Source organism: Oculina patagonica, chromosome 10 (genome assembly GCF_052425735.1).
Source record: "Oculina patagonica isolate OP01 chromosome 10, crgOcupat, whole genome shotgun sequence".
Taxonomy (NCBI): domain Eukaryota; kingdom Metazoa; phylum Cnidaria; class Anthozoa; order Scleractinia; family Oculinidae; genus Oculina; species Oculina patagonica.
The window spans coordinates 21,183,270-21,202,991 of record NC_135767.1 but is presented as its reverse complement, the minus strand read 5'-3'; the positions used below and the strand labels follow the sequence as shown (position 1 = coordinate 21,202,991).

The 19,722-nt window shown below is 38.6% G+C and overlaps 2 protein-coding genes across 2 annotated transcripts; both read left to right on the top strand.

Annotated features, from left to right (window-relative positions):
• Nucleotides 1-3,820: 3,820 nt before the first annotated feature.
• LOC144667129 (uncharacterized) lies at nt 3,821-11,490 on the top strand. The gene is made up of 8 exons (XM_078528518.1): nt 3,821-4,001; nt 4,668-4,736; nt 4,840-4,899; nt 5,380-5,514; nt 7,799-7,849; nt 9,648-9,740; nt 10,339-10,387; nt 11,241-11,490. The coding sequence occupies exons 1-7, from the start codon at nt 3,914-3,916 to the stop codon at nt 10,353-10,355; spliced, it is 513 nt and encodes a 170-aa protein (XP_078384644.1). The 5' UTR covers nt 3,821-3,913; the 3' UTR covers nt 10,356-10,387; nt 11,241-11,490.
• Nucleotides 11,491-13,173: 1,683 nt separating this feature from the next.
• Nucleotides 13,174-19,140, top strand: LOC144628045 (15 kDa calcium-binding protein-like). The gene is made up of 4 exons (XM_078486096.1): nt 13,174-13,226; nt 17,463-17,559; nt 17,789-17,954; nt 19,022-19,140. The coding sequence occupies exons 2-4, from the start codon at nt 17,494-17,496 to the stop codon at nt 19,045-19,047; spliced, it is 258 nt and encodes an 85-aa protein (XP_078342222.1). The 5' UTR covers nt 13,174-13,226; nt 17,463-17,493; the 3' UTR covers nt 19,048-19,140.
• The last annotated feature ends 582 nt before the right edge of the window (nt 19,141-19,722 follow it).

Below are 19,722 nucleotides of genomic sequence, written 5' to 3'. Positions count from 1 at the left end.
GTATTTATTGACGTGGGATTGCCTTATAACCGTCTTGATATAGTATATCGCGGTATATATGATATTTTGGCCTGGCTTGAAAACTGAAACCAGCGCTTCATTTGGAATGCTCATGCAATGCCCTTTAGACTTGCCACAAATCGACCTCGCGAGTTTTATAAGCCAAAGGAACACTGTTTATTGATTTTTTTTTTTCCATTGAATAACTGGTTTTACCATTTTTGTATTATTTTTAATAACATTGCTTTTCTTTCGAAAGAGGAATTATAGCTTTGGTAAGCGAAAGCTGCTGATTTTAACCTCTTGGCAACCTTAGGGCAATCGACAGACATATAGAAATTCTTATTTCTCGTTCTTTCTTTGTTGATTTTTGACTTATTTTGGCCACCGATAATGTTGAGAGGCTTCGCGTTATTGCGTGACTTGGTGATTTTTGTTCGTACTTTTTGCACACAAGGAGTCACGCCATGTGAACGTTGTCAGCATTTCTTTGGGAATTACAACCAAAACAATGAACTGCAAAGACGCTATATAAATCTCTTAACATGAACATGATCGTGATCTTAACGGAAGTTTGTTACTATGGTTACGTCCTCTGAGCAGATGACATTCTATACCCATTGCATATTGAGGTTGTTTAGTTTTCTTCGGGCCGTCTGACCCTTAAGAGTCCTAGACAAATGAACATCACTCGATGACAATTTATGAAAGTATATTCCCGCGTGGCGCTTGTTATGGGGTTTTAAATCTCTTCTATAGCGTCGCGTCGTTTAAAAGAAGCTGTAATTTAAGATGACTACCTTTTAAAAGGCTGCAGTGTATATTGTAAAGCCGGGTCAAAGATTTCTTGAAACATTTGAGCGTCGCTTCTAGGTTTTACAATATATCTTGGATGGTATAGGCGGTCGAAAAAGTAATTTTTATGTTGTTTAAAATCTTTTTTTTTTAAAGCAATCGTGGCGCTGTAGACTCGAAGAAGCAATTACGGTTTTTCAGTCACATTCACTATTTGAAGTGAGGCATCTACTGTTACAAGGGAAAACTGAGTAAAAATTTTTTCCTATTTTCGCTTTGAGGCAAAGTTTTTTGTAAAGTGTCTGGTGACAACAGCGTTACAATTTTCTTATCGCGTTTGCGGAGATCCGACCAAAAAAAAAATTCTATCCGTTCCCTCTTTCGTCCGTGCGTTTTAACATTAGGGGTCATGAATGGTACATCAAAATTTTGCCGTGCTCGCAAAATCGCGCTTCTGCTCGGATTCCCGGGGTATCCAATCGAACAAAATCGAACCAAAAATCAATCGAACCCAATCGAACACCAATCGTTCGATTGGATTCGGTAATCGAACAAAATCGAACATCTATTTTGCTGTGAGTTCGATTTTCGAACCAATCGAACCAATCGAACATAATCGAACACAATCGAACTCAATCGGGTTCGATTTTGTTCGGAATCTTTCTCTTGATAAGTAAATCACGCAGGACTAATCAAAATCAACGTTTATATAAAAACGTCCAAATATCGAACTGAATGTCAATGCCTTTAGTAAAATATATTTGGTAGAAAAGAACAAAACGACGGTAAAATAACTGAAATGCACTATTGTTTACATTTCTATATTAGAAGGAAGGATATGGTTTCTTCCCTGCTTTTCACCGTTACCCAGTCAAAGAGAAGTTGCACCATTTCATTCACTGCAACACAGGCAGTTGTGTTCAATATGTGAAGAACACACATTTGGCAAAATTTCTCTCAACCACGTGGCAGACTGGTGTGCCCGAGGCTATTGTGCAGACAATCGTCCTATCCCGGGGTATGGCGAATCGCCAAAAAAGGATTAGGAACGGTGCACCGTACATTATGTACGCAGTATAAACGAACAGGAGTTCGGTAATCGAACGTTCGATTGAGTTCGATTGTTGGTTGTTCGGTAATCGAACGTTCGATTGAGTTCGATTGTTCACTGTTCGGTAATCGAACGTTCGATTGAGTTCGATTGACCAAATTTTATTGTGAGTTCGATTATGTTCGATTACCGAACCCAATCGAACGATTGGTGTTCGATTGAGTTCGATTACCGAACGTTCGATTGGATACCCCGGGCGGATTGCTCGCAAAATTTAAGTGGCTGCTCGTTTGCTCGTGGTCGCATATTTTTACAAGTGCTCGCATGCTCGGTTTTTAGTGGAGGTAGCTTTTTGAAAGGGGTGCTCGTTGCTCGCAAGACTAACTTTTGTCAATGCTCGTGCTCGCAAAGAAAAACGCTTTGGTCGCATGTTAGCAAATGCTCGCAAAGACCATTTGATACCCCTAACATTTCGTGTTCAGGAGAGCCTGGAAACGCCCATAAATTTTTAACCCGCTTCGAACACTTCAGATAGCATCATGCCGGCTTTGGCCGCTTAGCTTTTTACTCACATTATCAAAAGGGCAGGGTTATTTTGTCTATGGTTCAGAGAGACAGTTTATTTTTCCATAAAAAGCGTTTTTGTCGAGGTAAAGCTCACAGTCCGACTTAACCAAAATTGTATTGCTGCTATATTTGATACGTGACTCGCCTAAAGCTAGACACTAATCTAGTGCTAATTAAAAATTGGCCACATAATCCATATTTTAGAACAACGATACAGTCAGCTCTTTCCGGCGATAAGGAAGCTGTGTAGTATGTTCTGCTAACTATGTATCTTTTTTTGCAAATTTGCCAAATGCTACTGACGTCTTCTGAGCAAATAGTTGTGTATATGGACCTGGTTTTGTTTATCATCAGCTTATGTGGATCAGAAATTTCAGAAAACGCCCACAAATCACACCCAACAAACAAATCTTATGAACGAACTTTTCCCGAGAGACGCCTGCGGATTAATCGCGTGTATTGCTTTAAACAACAAATGATTTAATTGATCATATCAACAACTGAATTACATAGTCTTAATCTTCTTTGATCTTTTAACGGTCACGTTATGTCAAGCAACTTGCAAAGAAAACACTTATATTGAATTTTTTTTTCCTCGGTGCGAGAAAAAGCTGGAAAAGTACTCCCAATTCCCAAGAGGACTCTAAAGAGGTTGTACGCCCAAACATAGCTAAATTCTGTCTTAGGGTGTAAACATTTTTAAACAGTTTTTGCCAAAATATCCCTGATCAGAAAAAATATTTGAAAAACGACTCCAGTCAGATATTTAAGAGATTTTCGTGCCTTTCATATCAAAAGGTCATCGCCCGGTTTTCTATAAAAAAAAAATGCAAAGCGACGCCAATGATTTGACAAATCAACAGATTTTTTCGACGTGCCGGTTCTCACTGATACCTGAACTGTTCGCGAAACAGACACATTTCTTCACCAAAATAATTCCTGCAGTTTCCCTATAAAAGCTTTCCGCCAGAAATATAGACATAAATTGATGTTGGGATTCCAAAATCTTTTTTAAAAATAGTTTGTTTATTAAGAAATCGAACACGCCAAATTTGATCGTATCCGGTCTTTGTTTTCGTCGCCTTGGATATTATTACGCACATGGACAAAAAATGTTCTCAAAGCAGCGGGCGAGAAGTCTCAAAAGATGCCAAAAACGCAAGAGTATTAAAATATCTTGTCGCACCCAACAAATATCAGCTTTTCGAATGTTCTATACGGTACAAATGACCTTATAAGATAATTGTTGCGAATTTTATAACGCTCGCGAATTGTTGTAGAAAAGTCTGGCTTCTAGCCACGCGTGGGCCCGGGCGCGTGGGCTTGGGAAAAAGCCGACAAAATGACCGTTACAAACGACCGCGTCTCTCATATGTCAATCAAAATAAAAGCGGTATAAATTCCAAAGCGTCGCTCTGAGTTTTACCAGTTCAAATTCACAGAGGTCGGAGAAGCAACTTGTACTGTAGCTGTGCTGTGTGTAAATTGACTTCTTCAGCGATGAATGGTAGAATTCTTTTGATTGTCTGCCTGGCACTTTGCGGGCTTGTTCATGGATATACTCTGCGTGATATGTTGCGAGAAAGAGGTAACGATTGTTATATATTTCGAAGCGATTTTAGGCTCCGTCCACATTAACCTGGGTTAATTTAAAAACGATACGCTTCATTGGTGAGCGTTTTTGAAAAGCTCCGTTTTCGGTGACCAAAAACACCGTTCCAGTGTGGACATTTGGCCTAACCGGGGAAAAAAGGATATGTTTTCAAATTTACCCGGGTCAGTGTAGATGGAACCTTAGAATATCGTCAATACAGGGCCACTTATTTACATATCTTTGAACGCTTTTTAGAGCGAAGCATTTAATGACATGCAAATAAGTGGCCAGGTATTCCACAGTTGAGCTTATATTTCTTTGTTTTAAAATCTTTGCTGTTATTATTGTAAAATCATCCACCAGCGAAGCAGGGACATTTTAAATTCAGCGAAAATATAATCCTTCACTAATCCAAATTTTGTTGTTTAGCTTTTGAAGCCTGAAGATTGAACTTGTAGGGTCGAATCACTTGCAGTATCGGAAAATTTTTGCTCCCCAAATTCATTTGTAAATACCAGAAGATAAAACCCGGCCCATTAAAACATAATCAGTTGTATTTTTTCGTTGGCTGACCCTAGCCAAAAATAAATTTGTCTACCAGATTTCGTTATTTTTAAGATTTCGTAAAAATTCATCTTGCAAATTAAAATTATTTTGCAGCCTTGAGACGTTTGAGAGAATTTGATGCCAGTCAGCAGAGACAGCGGTACAGTGATTTGGAAACCAGAGGTATGTGTTGCTCTGTAACTTGAAATATTTAGTTGCTTTTTTTAATTAAATGAAATACTCCCTGAAAAATGCCACTCTCTAAATCATTTAAATTTATTTTCAGCTCTAAAGCAATTGAGGGAGTACCATTTGAGAAAGATGTTTGACGAAGAAAAGGTTCCAGGTACGTATTTTATGCTTATTATTGAAATTGTATTATTTACATACGAATCATGTTACCGCGTGACCCACGCTTAAATCGTCCCCTATCGCGCGAGATTGATATCCTCGAAGCGACCGCTCTCGCGAATTTGTCGCAAATACACCAGAAGTTATTCCATAAATTTCCATTTACTGTTCAAAGTTACAGTTGAATTTGCCTTTCACGTCAAAAGTGGGGCCGACGTTTTTCAAGTTTACCCGAACGCAAACCGTTTTAATCTTCTCGAAATTTGCCCATATATACCCTTTTTGGTCTTTCTGTGCTTCTTTTGAGTTCTTCTACAGTTTTAAGCCGTTATTGTAAAACTTCAGTTAATTCTATGACCAGTTGATCAGTGCCGAAATTGCCTAAAATTGTGTGACATAGCCCCTTTGTGTCGCAAAAATGGTATCGACCGTTTACAACTTGAGGGCATTTTATTTACTTTTTCTTATTTTGTAGCATGTGTGGACAAACATCCGGATTGCGCAGGATTCGTTGCCGAGAATGGAGGCCAGGAATACTGTAATGACCCAGAAGACTACATACAAAGCTTTGTTAAGGAGTGGTGTAGAAAAACTTGCAACGTGGACAATTGTAAGGGGCTAATTTATAACATGTTAATAATCAGATACTTAAGTCTTGAAACGGTCTTTCTTTAAAAATAGCTATTATTTTGGAAGGAATAGAAAAACCTCCCCTTCTCCCGCGCGAAAAAATTGAGGGGGGCAACATCTTGGAAGGTTGTGCCGGGTAGCTGAGTGGTAGAGCTAGCAGCCCTATGGAGCCCAGGGTGAGACGTTGAATTGCTGGCTTGTTAGGGGGGAGGGGGGAACATATTCAAGTTTTTGTGTCATTTTTACCAGACTTTGCCAGTTACAGCAATGTCATGGTATTTTAATGATGATTGTCTTGACGAATTCGAACTAAAAGGGACTGTGACATGGATTTTAGCTAAATTTAGGCATTGGTATGGGTAATGACCATCAAATTCTTTGAAATATAAAAATAACCTCAGTGAAGGAGCATTTCAATAAACTACAAAAATGGTCAGATAACAACAAAATGATTCTTAACGAAAAAAAGACCAAGACAATGCTCGCCACGGGTAAATGACTTGAGAAAAGAATGGGGCACCAGCAGTTGCAAGTTAAATTAAATGCCACTGAGCTCGATCAGGTGAACTCACAAAAACTGCTGGGAGTCACAATCGACTCCAAACTGTCCTTCGATGAACATATCGATGACCTCTGTAGAAAGGTTTCCCAGCGTATTGCTGTACTGAAAAGAATTAAGAAATTTCTCCCTTTTCAACAAAGGATAGCATATTACAACGCGATGATCAAGCAAGACATGCTCTACGCCTCCGTGGTGTGGTCGTCGTGTTCTCTGGGGAATTTGCAGAGGATTCTTCGCCTCCAGAAACGCGCTGCGCGCGTTATCCTTGACGCCGACACACGAGCGAACAGCGTTGAACTTTTCAAGATTTTAAATTGGCTTCCGGTTCATCTCGAGGTTAAAATAAACATCTTAACACAAGTGTACAAACGTATTAATGGCCAAAGCCCATCCTATATGAACGAACTTTTAGTGCCAAACTCTGAAATAAATGAAAGAAATAGTCGATATGGCTCTGTCAACTTGGCCTGCCCCCGTTTCAAACGAAAAACCGAAGGAGGGCGATCATTTAGCGTGAGAGCAACTAGACTTTGGAACACTCTTCCCAATTTCTTAAAGAAAAGTGAGAGTCTACATTGTTTTAAAAATGGCCTAATTGATTTTTACGCATCTAGCCTTAAGGACATTCATCATTTTACAGTTTTTTAATTCTTAATCCCTATTTTTAGAAATTTCTGTATTTTAATTCAAATTTTAAATTGTATATATTATGTAGTTGTAATTTGTAATCCGAGTATATATCCGAGTATATATATCCGAGTATATATTATGTAATTTGTAATCCGAGGGCCGCTTGTTTGTCAGTAGTTTTTACTGTTTGCCGTTACCCTCTTTTAATAAAGTTGATATTATTATTATTATATAACACACCAAATACAAAAGAAGGTACGGATGACCAAAAGTGACGAAGATTGAAACGGAATGCAATAGTAGCTTTTTGAAATACTGTTGGGCCGAACAAAGTAGATCTTGTTTGCTTGAGACACATTTGGTTGCAATGAAGCTATGGTTCTATCATTTAGATCCATAGAGTATTTTTTTTGCAAACATTAACTTTCATAGCGAGTATTTGGCACAACTTGATAAACTAAACTTACTGGCACAGTCTCTTTAAACCAACATGCGCCTTTTTCATCATCAGAATGGGGGAGGGGTGGTCTTGTGAAAGAAGCACTGTTATCAAAGGCCTACTCTGGGACCCAAAATCGCCCAAAGTCGCTCTAAGTATAGATATTTTCTGTAACAATGCTTTATGTTGTACCATGCATGATGATTCCCATGTTATTGTACATGTATACCACAACTGTACTTAGGTCGGTCACCTAAAATTGCTTAAAGTCGCTCAAAATCGCCTTAAATCGCCTAAAATTGCCCGTAATTTTGGACAAAATAAGCTAAAGTCGCCTAAAGTCGCCTCAAGTCGCCCAAAGTTACGGCGACTTTGGGTCCCAGAGTAGGCCTTATCAATAATTGGTCCTGTTACAATAAAACCTGGAAAAGCGTAATTGGATTTAGTCACTGGGAATGGGAATCGCAGATAGAAAAACAATAGCACTGGGACTGGGATTTTGAAAATTTGGGAAAGCAATAGACTGGGAAATGGGATTTGGGCAAAATTTTGGGCTGGGAAAAATGAGATATACCCCCCTTACCCCCCATGTCAATGTATTTAGTATTAATTTTCGTTTTGTTTTGTTTTTAGGCGCTGATCAGATTGGCGGTAATGTCAAACCACCCCACCCTGGAGCCCCAAGTAAGAAGTGCTTTTTGCACCCATTTAAACAGGATTATATTTGAACTCTGTTGGGTCCTGACCTTTGCAGCTAGGCTTTTATAGATTGTGCTCCTAAAAGTGGCATATTATGCTACTAGCAGTGCTCAAAATTTTGCCAAATTATGCTTCTGATTTCCGAAATTATGCTCACAAAATGACGTAGATTCTATACATAGAGGTACGCAATAACGACACCAAATTATGATGTTTTTTAAATAAACTGTTGTTGTAAATTTATTTGTGTTTATGGCAGTTTATCACGGCCGTCAGCTGTCCAAATTAGCTGCTCGCAGCTCTAAACCGTTTGTAAAATGCCTCCAACGACTTAACAATCACAATTGTATAGCTAAAACACGCATTGCAAGAACAAACTACCTAAATTTCATTTATTTCTGTAGAAAGTACACCATATTTACTACATTTTATGAATTTATGCTCCAAAAAGTGCTAAAAATTGCCAATTATGCCGTGGCAGTGCTCGTTTCACAAATTATGCTTTTTAGCTCCAATTATGCCAAAATTATGCTAGCACAATCTATAAAAGCCTAGGGCAAGCTTCGCTCTAGGACATTCAAAACAAAGGACAATTTTGTACCGAGTGGTCGCTAGCAGCAAAAGATCCATTTAACCATCAAACAAGTGTTAATGTTTTCTTTAATCGAGACAGACTTGTGACTGTTCACAGCCTTCCTTCATGCACGGGCTACAATTAATTTACAGGAGCTATTTAATGATGTTGCATGCTATTTTACTCATGCACAAAACTTTCAAATTGAAATGTTAAATTTTTAGGACAGATTACAAACGACTAGCTTGAAAAACAGTAGTTGGGGGAGTAACGCAAAGAACAGCGAGTGTAAATCAAAAGAAGACGGTGCGTTTGGGCCAACTGGTCTGTGTCTTTTTTCACCCGCCCATTCTTCGAGTGGGAGGCGCGGTGGCCTAATGGTTAGCACGCCCGACTCCGAGTCGAACGGCCCGGGTTCGAGGCCTGGCCGGGGCGCTGCGTTGTGTTCTTGGGCAAGACACTTTACTCTCACAGTGCCTCTCTCCACCCAGGTGTACAAATGGGTACCGGCGAATTTACTGCTGGGGGGTAACCCTGCGATGGACTAGCATCCCATCCAGGGGGGAGTAGCAATAGTCCTAGTCGCTTAATGCTACAGAAACCGGGATAAGCTCCGGCTGTATGAGCCTCATGGCTCGGACACAGACTTTACCTTTACCTATTACCATTCTTCGAGCGCTGGCGCCCGTTCTCCGCGCTGCTCCCCAAATAACCGAACGCCTGGAACATGATAGCGATCAAATTGAATGGGGCTTTGTCACAGATTTTACCAAATTTCTGAACAGCAAAAATTTATATTTGTGTCGTTAGAAACCTAAAAATAATGGCCCACTTTCATTAACAATTGCTATATTAGAGCATTGAAACTGTAAACAAGCGTCTTTGGCTGTGGTTGGCTCGGATGGAAAAGGATTGCGATTTGAAAATTAAGGCTTAATTTTTTAAATGGTTTCCGCGCGTCTCCAAAAAATCGATATTTTTAGTCGTGGTTTGCTTCCTCATGACAAATTACGGTTATATCTTCCTTCAGATGTTCAATAAGTTGCCTGTTTGGACCAAAAATCTGCTAAATTCTCGTGACGTAGCCCCTTTAAAATTTGCAAGTGATGTTTTTGAAACCCACGCTTGTCAATGGTTTAATCAGTAATAACTAGCTACATGGAATCATTCGTGTCGCTTTCTTTAAAGTTATTATTATTTTTTTTTCAGTTTGTATAAATCAGATACAGGACGCCTGTTTGTATCTCAAAGACCGATGCTACGAATACTACGTGAAAAAATACTGCACCAAGATGTGTCGCTGTAAGTAATAAAACTAAAAGATCCATCTCATTCCCTCCCCACCCTTGTAAGGCTCAAATTCCACCGCTTTCTCGAGCTCGGTCGACTTTGTTCGGGGTAGGAGCGCTGGCTCACTTTACGGTTCAGCGTCCTTGTCAACTTGAGGTTATGTACCGCTGACCAGATCTAAAACCGATAACGTTCGCGCCAACGTTCTTTGCAAGTAACTGTTACTGGGTGGTCCAAAAAGTGAAAAAATGCAGGGCTGTGCCGTGCCTAGCGGGGATGGAGTTGCCCCCGCCAGGAAAACTAAATTTTCCACATAGTGTTTGATTTTGCTGAGCTATTTTTCGTAGCTATAGTGAAGTTTGCCGCCGCAGCGGAGTTTAGCAGACTTTGCCCCCGCAGACAAAAAATCCTATGTACGGCCCTGAAATGAATAAACAAAGTAGAAAGACAACAAAGAAGTAATACTACGTAATTAAAAACAGAGAAGTAAAAGGATGGTAAAGATCGAGGAAGATGAAGCTAACAGAGCGATAACGAACAGCACGCTCGAGAAAAGTTACGCCAAAGTCTGCAAAGTCCTTTAATCAATTGTTTTTCTCTTCATGTTTAGCTGAATGTCAGAAGTAGTACCCAGGAGGCAGGCATGTGATTGTTGGAAGGTATGCATTTGCGGTATCCGATTATAAGCCCCCCCCCCCGCTTATAAGCCAAACCCCCCCCCCCGGATATAGCCCATCTACCTGGCTACCTGGAAACCAAATAATAAGTCCGATTATAAGCCCCCCCACCCCCCCCCCCCCCAGATATAAGTCCCCTCTGCCTGATGACAGTATCGAACAGGGCTAAATATTGCTTTATTATTCGTTTCTAAATTAAAAAGGTATTTCGATCAACACTCCCGTGGCTCGTTTCGAAACGTTTTTTTTTTATAAGCCCTTCCGGATATAGGCTCCTCCACTTATAAGCCCACACAAAACCCCTTACGAAGTTGTATAAGCCCAGGGATTATAACCGGGATTTTACGATATTCGATTAATCGCCTAACTTCAAATAATCGCCCACACTGTAGCAAGCTTAAGGAAAAGTTAATTAGCGCCCAGTTTCGAATTGACCTTTGTGACTATGACATTGAAGATGACTAAGTACTACTAAGAGACTTCCCCAAAGACAGAGTTTTCTTAGTATTTTACAGAAACTTTCAATGAACAATAAAAATTCTGCTTTGATACATCTTCACGTTTTGTTATCATTTATTGTTTTGTTGAAAAATAAACTTACTACTTAATTGCTTAAAATGGTGAAATTTAATGAGCGCCCAGCCTCGAATAAGCGTCCACTGTCAAGGTCCAAAAATTTGATAAGCGCCCAGGGCGCTTAATCGAAAAAATGCAAATATACAGTACTGTAAAATCCTGATAGTTCACAAGTGGAGAGGGAAGGTGGTCTTTTACCATGCCAATGCTCAAATGACAAGACCTCAACAATGTAAATTTTTCTCTTTTTTTTACTTAGATGCCAACGACGACAACAGAATTAAGACCGAAGAGCTAATATTTTAGTTGTCAAAGGAGCAAAGATTTATAATATATTTTTTATCAGTAAATAACAGCAATTTTAAAGTAAAATAGCAAATGCATTACAGTCACGCATTTTAAGAATTATTTTTCGCTAGAATAGAAAAATCAATGCAAGATAGCGACATTTACTAAAGCCTTCTTAATGAAACACGACATGTATTCAAGTCAGTTTGTATTGATTTCATGGATCAATTTAGGTTTCTGGGAAACTGCTCACCTACCCCTCCCCAAACCTAACATTTTGCCCAAAGCGATAAGTAAGGGTTAATGTTAGGTTTGGGGAGGGGTAGGTGAGCAGTTTCCCAGAAACCTAAATTGATCCGATTTCATTGCCTAGCCTGGCTTTGCGTTTTTGGTCTGTTCTGTAAAACATATTGTACCTTTGACTAATGCATCATTGTTGATTTTCTGACCTGTTATATTATTAAAAGTGTAACTGTGTTGTAAAATAAGATTAAAATGAAGATTTAAATAAAGTCTTGTTATCTTTTCGATTTACCTGGTTTCATTCTTTCTCAAGCCATAATAAGGGACGGACCATACGATAATATATTGTTACATTATTCTAATCATTTTCCGAGGATTTTTTGTTGTACTGGATGGCACGCCTTGGAAAAAACTTTTTTTAAAAAAATCATGATCGGAACGATAAACTTAAATAAAAAAAATAACATTTTTTTTTTTAAATTATGGTAATAATTAGTATGAATAATTAGTACGAAAATACTTTGATCCTTAGCCTGCAGTGCAGGTGTTGTCCGTGGGTGCGCGTTAATCTCGTACCCAGATGTATACTTACCATGGTACAGTGGAACCCCGATATAACGATCCTCGATATAACGATATTCCCGGTATAACGATGAATATTCTATGTCCCGGCAAAAGTTACAGTAAAATGTATGGGGCAGAACCTCGATATAACGATCTTCGATATAACGATATCTCCGATATAACGATGATAATTTAGCGGACCGAACGTAAAATCTTCCCCGATATAACGATATTATCAGTTCACCGTCACAATATAAGCAAAACAATGAATTTCATACAATAACATAACAGTGATAGAGTAATCTCTAACATTTCTGACAACAGCTTTATACGATGATGTAAGAAAATGATACTGTATTCTAAGTGTCTTTATCCAGTTAAAAGGTGTATGTTGGGTTTACCCCGATATAACGATATTTTCGGTTATTTTACGGTTATATCGGGAGCTTCGATATAACGATATAATTTTACTGCTCCCTTGGCATATCGTTATATCGGGGTTCCACTGTAGTACACGGAGAAGCCGGTCAAAAAAAGCCCGATCTGAACAGGTTTAAATCGAGGTTTGAAAAAAGCTAAATTAAATAGACATAAAGCCATAACGGTTCATGGTTTGTGTGTCTCAAATTTTGGAATCCAAGATGGCGGATCCAAGATGGCGGCTGTTTTGACACCATGCTGTAATTGTCACGTGATGTGACGTCACCATCCCACGTGACATATACCAAAAGAAAGATATTTGGACATACAATGCATCCTATAAGTTTCATTGTGATTGCTTAAATATTCTGGAAGTTACATAGGGGGGCTTCCGAAGCCCTCCCCCCCCCCCGGTCTGAGAAGGTCAAAAAAAAGCCCGGTCTGAATAGGGTTAAATCGAGGTTTGAAAAAAGCTAAATTAAATAGACATAGGGCCATAACGGTTCATGGTTTGTGAGTCTTCAATAAAATATGAATTGTTTTTTGATCCTTTAGTTTCTGTCATAGAGATAGAAGACTTTAGCAAGAATGAAACACAGACATCTTTATTCATAGGTTTGTCGGTAAATTTTAACGATAGAAAAGATCGCTAAATATAAACAACATTGTATTACTGAGTGAGCAACGATCTAGAACTGATCAAGAGGGTCAACACTTTCAGAAAAAAAAGGTTGGTGGCTTATTTTTATTGTGTCTCAAATATTGGTATTACAAAATATAACTTCTCTTTTCTTTTGAATTATGATTGGATCATTTTTACGCTAAAAAGAATGGACAATTAAACTATACAAGTTTTCACAATTCCACCGTTATCAAAAACCCGATACTATTCCTTCGATAGAAACGTTTTCAGCATGAGCCGAAATTTGACATGGTTTTCAGAGTGAGACGTTAAAAAATAAATTTTCCTCGTGAAACGGTGAACGTGATTTGTTATACTAAGTCGTGAGCCAGAATTCGACAGAATGGTGTTTTTTAGCTTGCCGTAAATTGTAATTCATGGTTGCTACCATCTAATCCGTGATCACGCGAGATTTTAAACAGTATCACGAAAGGAATGAAATGTTATATGGCTGTTTTATGATCTGTTATGGTTTTATGGTCAACATTCTCTCATATTTACTCCCTCTCAAAACTGTTCGTGGTCAAAAGCCGTATACGGCGAGAAAATACTATTGATATTTCACGGAGTGATTGTAGTTTTTTTAAGTCGGCGTGAAGTGGTCATTTTTCTTCCTATTTGAGATATTATATTTAAGGTCGTCTGGTACATGAGATCAATAGTAACATGTACACCAATGAATACATACACCTTATTCGATGGTTTAAAGTGTTTAACATATAATTCGCGCGGATATTTTGCGAGTTGCGTAGTATTTTCCCGATGTTTCCGAGCCCGGTAGGGGCAAGGAAAAACTGATACGAGCAATGAGCAAAATCGTGATCCACGCGTATTATATGTTAAACCATCGAATAAGAGATTTATTTTCCACTATTTTTTACACTAAGAAGTTTGGATCGTTTAGTCCGGCCATTTTGTTTCTCCGCTTTCCGTCCGTATTTTTGCCCAGTTCTACAGTGGAATAACGTGTCATATTTTGCGCGTTCTTTTGACCTAATATCGTAAAATGGCACAATGGTGGAATAATAAGGACCATTATTATACAGTATTCCTTTTTATGGCCGATATAGACAGTGTAAGTTTACAACATGCGACAAGCTTACCTTTAAGACCACACACGAATTGTTTCGTGTAAATCAAATCTGCTACTTGCTCGCGACTGCTGTGTACGATACCAAAATGTCGTTGGATTTTGAAACAAGAGCCTCGGACAATGTTCAATGATAAAAGGCGCATGTCGACTTTTGAATGAAGCGAGCACCGCGCTACAAAGCGTGATGATAAGTTTTTCGGGTGTACGGAAACACGGTGAGGGAGCCACTACTGAGGGTTTATTAAACGGGGTCCTATAGTCATGTATAGTCCGCAAACCGCCATATTTTGTTCTTTCTAGACCGCAAATTGTTTTCTCCATATAAAGACCGAAACCGCCATATTTTTTTGACCGTAAACCTCCCAGATTAATATGAATCGTCATGATTGAACCACAAACCGACACTCAAAACTGGCTTTAACCGCCAAACCACTATAGCCGTAATAGACCCTTGCTATTTGACTAACGGGACCAGAAACTGTTTCAGGGTAACTAAGAATCTATTTCTATGGACTCTTATACAGACTTAATGTAAAAGACGACAATTTATCCAGCAGTTTGTTCAGCACTGAGTTGATATCGAAAATCGAACTTTACGGTGGCTTACGATATCATTAGTGCGTGTCTCTATTGATAACGTTTTACGACGTGGCAGATACTGCATCGGTTTGAATACGATATTATATTGTTAAATTATTCTAATCATTTTGCGAGGCTGCTTTGTTGTACTGAATGACAGACAGCAGTAAGTAAAATCCACGCCTTGGAAAAAACTTTATCAAAAAATCATGATCGGAACGATAAATTTAAATAAATAAATAATATTTTTTTTAAAAAAAATTATGGTTATAATTAGTACGAAAAATTAGTACGAATAATTAGTATGAAAATACTTCGATCCTTAGCCTGCGCATGCAGTGCAGGTGTTTTCCGTGGGCACGCGTGCTACTAATTATAGTTCGCGATCGAGTAGATTGGCCGCCATGTTGGATGAGGGCAGAGGGAGGTTTGGAAGCGAGGAAAAGCGAGAGGGGGGAGGGGGCACGAAGGAGAAAACGCAGGCGTTTTTTTCCTTTCCTTCCCCCTTCCTCCTCACTGTCTTTTTAGCCTCACTCCTACTACCCTAGGACACGTTTCTCCTATCCCCAATCCTCTCCCTAGTAAGAATCCAAGATGGCGCCCGATCAAAATGCGTTCGAATATGCTCACTAAATACTGACGCCTGCTTTGCAGGCCATTCGATCCTTTATTCGCTCTAATTATGCCGCTATTGTAAATAAGGAGAGAAAATTCTTTAAATAATCTCTAGCCAATACTTCGAAGCACATTAAAAATGCCCTGGCTGTTACTTCAAATTATGGCTGTGACCGGCTAGTTCTAAAAAGAAAGTTTTAAAAAGCTATCATGTGTTAAAAATAATAGCCATAGCTGTTCACGGTTTTAGAGTCCTCAATATAAATTTGCTTCTCTTATATCATAGAGATAAGAGAATGATAAAAGAATGAAACACATATGCATGTATCTTTATTCATGGGGATGTCGTTAAATTTTAGCGCATGCAAAGATCGCCGGACTGATAAATAATCTGTTATTAAACTAGTCGGCGATAGAGATCGGATCAAGAGAGTCAACACCGCATGATTTTAGGAAAAAAGGTTAGTAGCTCACGATTTCAGTATTTTGTTTTGAAAAGCCGTAGATTACAGAATTGGTATAACAGCAGAATAATTTCTTTCTTTTGATCGAGTAATGATTAGAATGGACAAGTAAAAATTAAAATGTCTAAGAAACAGTACTCACAATTCTACCGTTATATATCAAAAAACAACACTTCTCCTTCACCACACAGGTTGGTATTAAAAACGCTTTCAGCATAAACGTTAAATACCTTATTCTTACTTATTTTCGCGCGTACTTAATTTCGCAAAAATTCAGGAGCTGTATTTCGTGAGTATTAATTTTCGCAATTACGAGAAAAACGTGTGAACAGAAGTCTGTTTAATTTCGCGATTTTACCATTTCTTTAATGCCCCAAACCCTGATCTGTGGGCCCCGCGTTTAAAAAAGGAAACGTAAATTACAAGTGCCTGTAAACGGTTGTATGTACGAAACATTTTGACTTATATGTATACCAAGTCAGAGGAGAATGGTATTCGAAAACCATAGCTGAAAGATACACTTTCAAAGAGGGCGAAAAATTTAATACAGTAAAATAAAGTGGGAATTTCAATATAGAACTAGTACCAGAAAGTTAATGACTCGCAACATTTAGAATTCACGTTTTGTTTCTTCTATAATATGGTATTAGATTTCGCGTGGTTTATTTTTCGTGCACTCTTTTCTTCGCGAAAACCGTGTTTCAAAGCGTGATGATAAGTTTTTCGGTGACTCTGTGAGAAAGCCACTATGCTAGACTTGCGTGAACAGAAACTGTTTCTGGGTAACTAAGAATCTACTTATATGGAGTATAATACAGACTTTAAGTAAAATAACAATTTTTCCAGCAGTTTATTTTGCACTAAGTTGATATTAAAAATCGAGCTTTACGGTTGCTCACGAATATCATATGTACATGTGTCTATTGTTAATTTACGTTTTACGACGTGGCAGATACTGTATCGTGTTGAATACGATATTTTAATTTATTATTACATTATTCTAATTATTTTCCGAGGATTTTTTGTTGCCCTGAGTGACAGACAGCAGTAAGTAAAATCCACGCCTTGGAAAAAACTTTATCCAAAGTTGCAAAACGAATTTATGACAAAGAAATTACGGAAAACCCGATTTCTCGAACCTTGAAGACAATTGCAGTGTTCGACTTATTAATGAAACAAACTCAGGGGAAACGACTTTTGGTTCGACTTATATTTATCCGGAGATATCGAGGATTTTAGAAATATAGAGGTCTCCATGGCAACCAGAAAACAGTTTTACAAAAAGCGTTAAAAATCACACAAATCCACGAAAAAAAACATTTGAAAATCTTCCCGTTCTTGAAAGTATAGCGATTGCCAATGTCAAAAGAATCTTTTTCAAACACTACAAAATGTTTGTCATTTTTGGATTAAAGGCAGTGCAAGTGGTGATTTCGTCACTTTTTGATGGGTTAAAAAAACCTGAAGCCAGTTTACAAACGTTTCATGTTTGGCGTATTGCGAATTATTGAATTTATTTCCTCTCAATTTTAGGAACCAATCTGTACTGTCAGGAAGAAACAATATGGCAAATCTAAAGTTGATGTTCGTTATGTTGGTGTCCATTACTGTGATGTTTTCCAGAGTTAATGTGAGTATTGAGAACGCCAGTTCTTTCTGTCATTGTTGTTGTTGTTGTTATTCTTCTTATTCTTCTTCTTATTCTTCTTCTTCTTCATTGGACCTCGGAGCGGAGCCTCCACATATGAAACTTTGTCGAGTGACATCCCCAGCGGGAAGAGGGAGGGTCCCTGTAATCTACTAAATGTGATGAATTCCTTCCGTATAAACATTAGTAACTAGAGTTAATTCCTGTTAAGGCTGATCGCTTTGATGACATTGACTCTGATGGAGACGGTTTCATTGAAGCAGAAGAGTTAGTGGCGGCGTATGCTCAGCCTGGTCATAATCCCATGCCGCTCTTTGTTGCTAAATCTAACGTTAAAGCCTATGATGAAAATGGTGACGGTGGGCTGGACCGCAAAGGTACAAAATATTGTAAACTTACTTTATAACTTCGTCATTTTGATTGTTTAGGGGAAAAATTGGTTTTCCTTTTTAATCAAGAGCAAGGACATTCAATAACGTTTCCTTAACATGTCTATTTTCGCATTGTTGTTGTTGTTACTTTTTTCTCTGTAGCTACTTAACAACTGTTCACCAATAGCCACTGACACTGAGGTAAAAAGTTGTTTTAGTATATACTAAAACAGTGAGATAATATAGCCTGAAAGGAAGATTTTTGAATGGTCAATTCCTGTCAAAGATTACAATATTCTCGCGCGCGTTGCTCAGAGGTGAATAGTTAACAACTATTCACCGAAGTGGAGGTGGCTAGTTAACAATTATTCCACGAGCGCACGTTAGATATGAGATGGTACGCGCCGAGTTGGCTATAACAATCTCATATCCGACAAGCGCGAGGGGAATAATTGTTTTATTAAAAACGCCCAAAGAATCGCAATATTTGAGCTCCCCAGCTGTTTTCATTGACTCGGATCGGCTACCATATTTGTGGTCAATGGTATTTGAGCTCATATACCATTGCCTGTTAACCAATCAAAACTCAGGAATTGCAATATACCATTGCTTGTTTTTAATAATGGTTGACAAACACTTTCCTCTGTACTAATAATTCGTAAATTTATCACCTATCCCCAGAAGATACTGTGAGTTACCTCTTATCCCTAAAACCCCTAACAGCGCCTCATCTTGGAGACAAGGCTGGCTGTCATCCCGTCACCAACATTTGAATTAGGCAACGCTTGCTGGCGTGACATTCACTGTCTCAATGTACTCGTGAATGCTTGCGCAAGCTAACTGAGTAATAATTTGATAAAGCCTGTGGCGCCCGCGTGTGGCTTGAGCGTGTGACGCGGTTGTGTGACGTGATGGCGCGGTTGTGTGACGCTACAAAACGACTCAGGAAACGCGTCTTGCTACGGAACCTGAGTTACCCCGTTGTAATAACCTGCCAACTCAGTAAGTTTTAAAAGGCTTCACTTTATTTTCTTTCAACTCACTAATCCACCTTACTGTTGCTTTATTTGCAGAGTTTGAAAGTGCTCGATTGTCTTGATTTAAACCGGACGGGCAAGCCAGAGGAAGTGACCAAAAATTCATTGTAGTTTGCTGTGCTTTGATATTGAGTTACTAAATAAACACGAGGATATTACGGGTGAAACGTATGGCATTTTGTTAATATAATACTCTTACAGTTAAACTCTGGTGACCAAACAGAAATATTCTCTCGTTTTTAGCGAAATGATCGGAATATTACTGTACTATTTTGCTTTTTGGCACTATTTCATGCTCCTCGATGAAATGCGCGGCTGTTCCGGTGGAAAATGATATGGAACGGTCCTTTCCACTGGAACGTTTTTTTTTTTAATGGTGCACACTCGTCCAATACTACTGTGTTTGTTGACAAATTGGTTTGTTTCATTTGCCGGTAAATTCTCACCGATTTTTCCACACAAATAACTGGGCTTCTTATCTTAAAGGGAGTGTGTCACGGCTGAGTTAAGTTTATTTTATTAAGGCTTGCCAAATACTCGCTATGAAACTTAATGTTTGCAAAGAAATTACTTCTATGGATGTAAATGACAAAACTATAGCTTCATTACAACGAAATGTGTCTCCCGGGCGTTATAATTTAAAGTTACAAGCAAGATTACCTTTGAAAACTGTTCAGCCCAAAAATATTTCAAAAACCATAGTCCGTTTCAATCTTTGTTGCTTTTGCCCTTCCGTA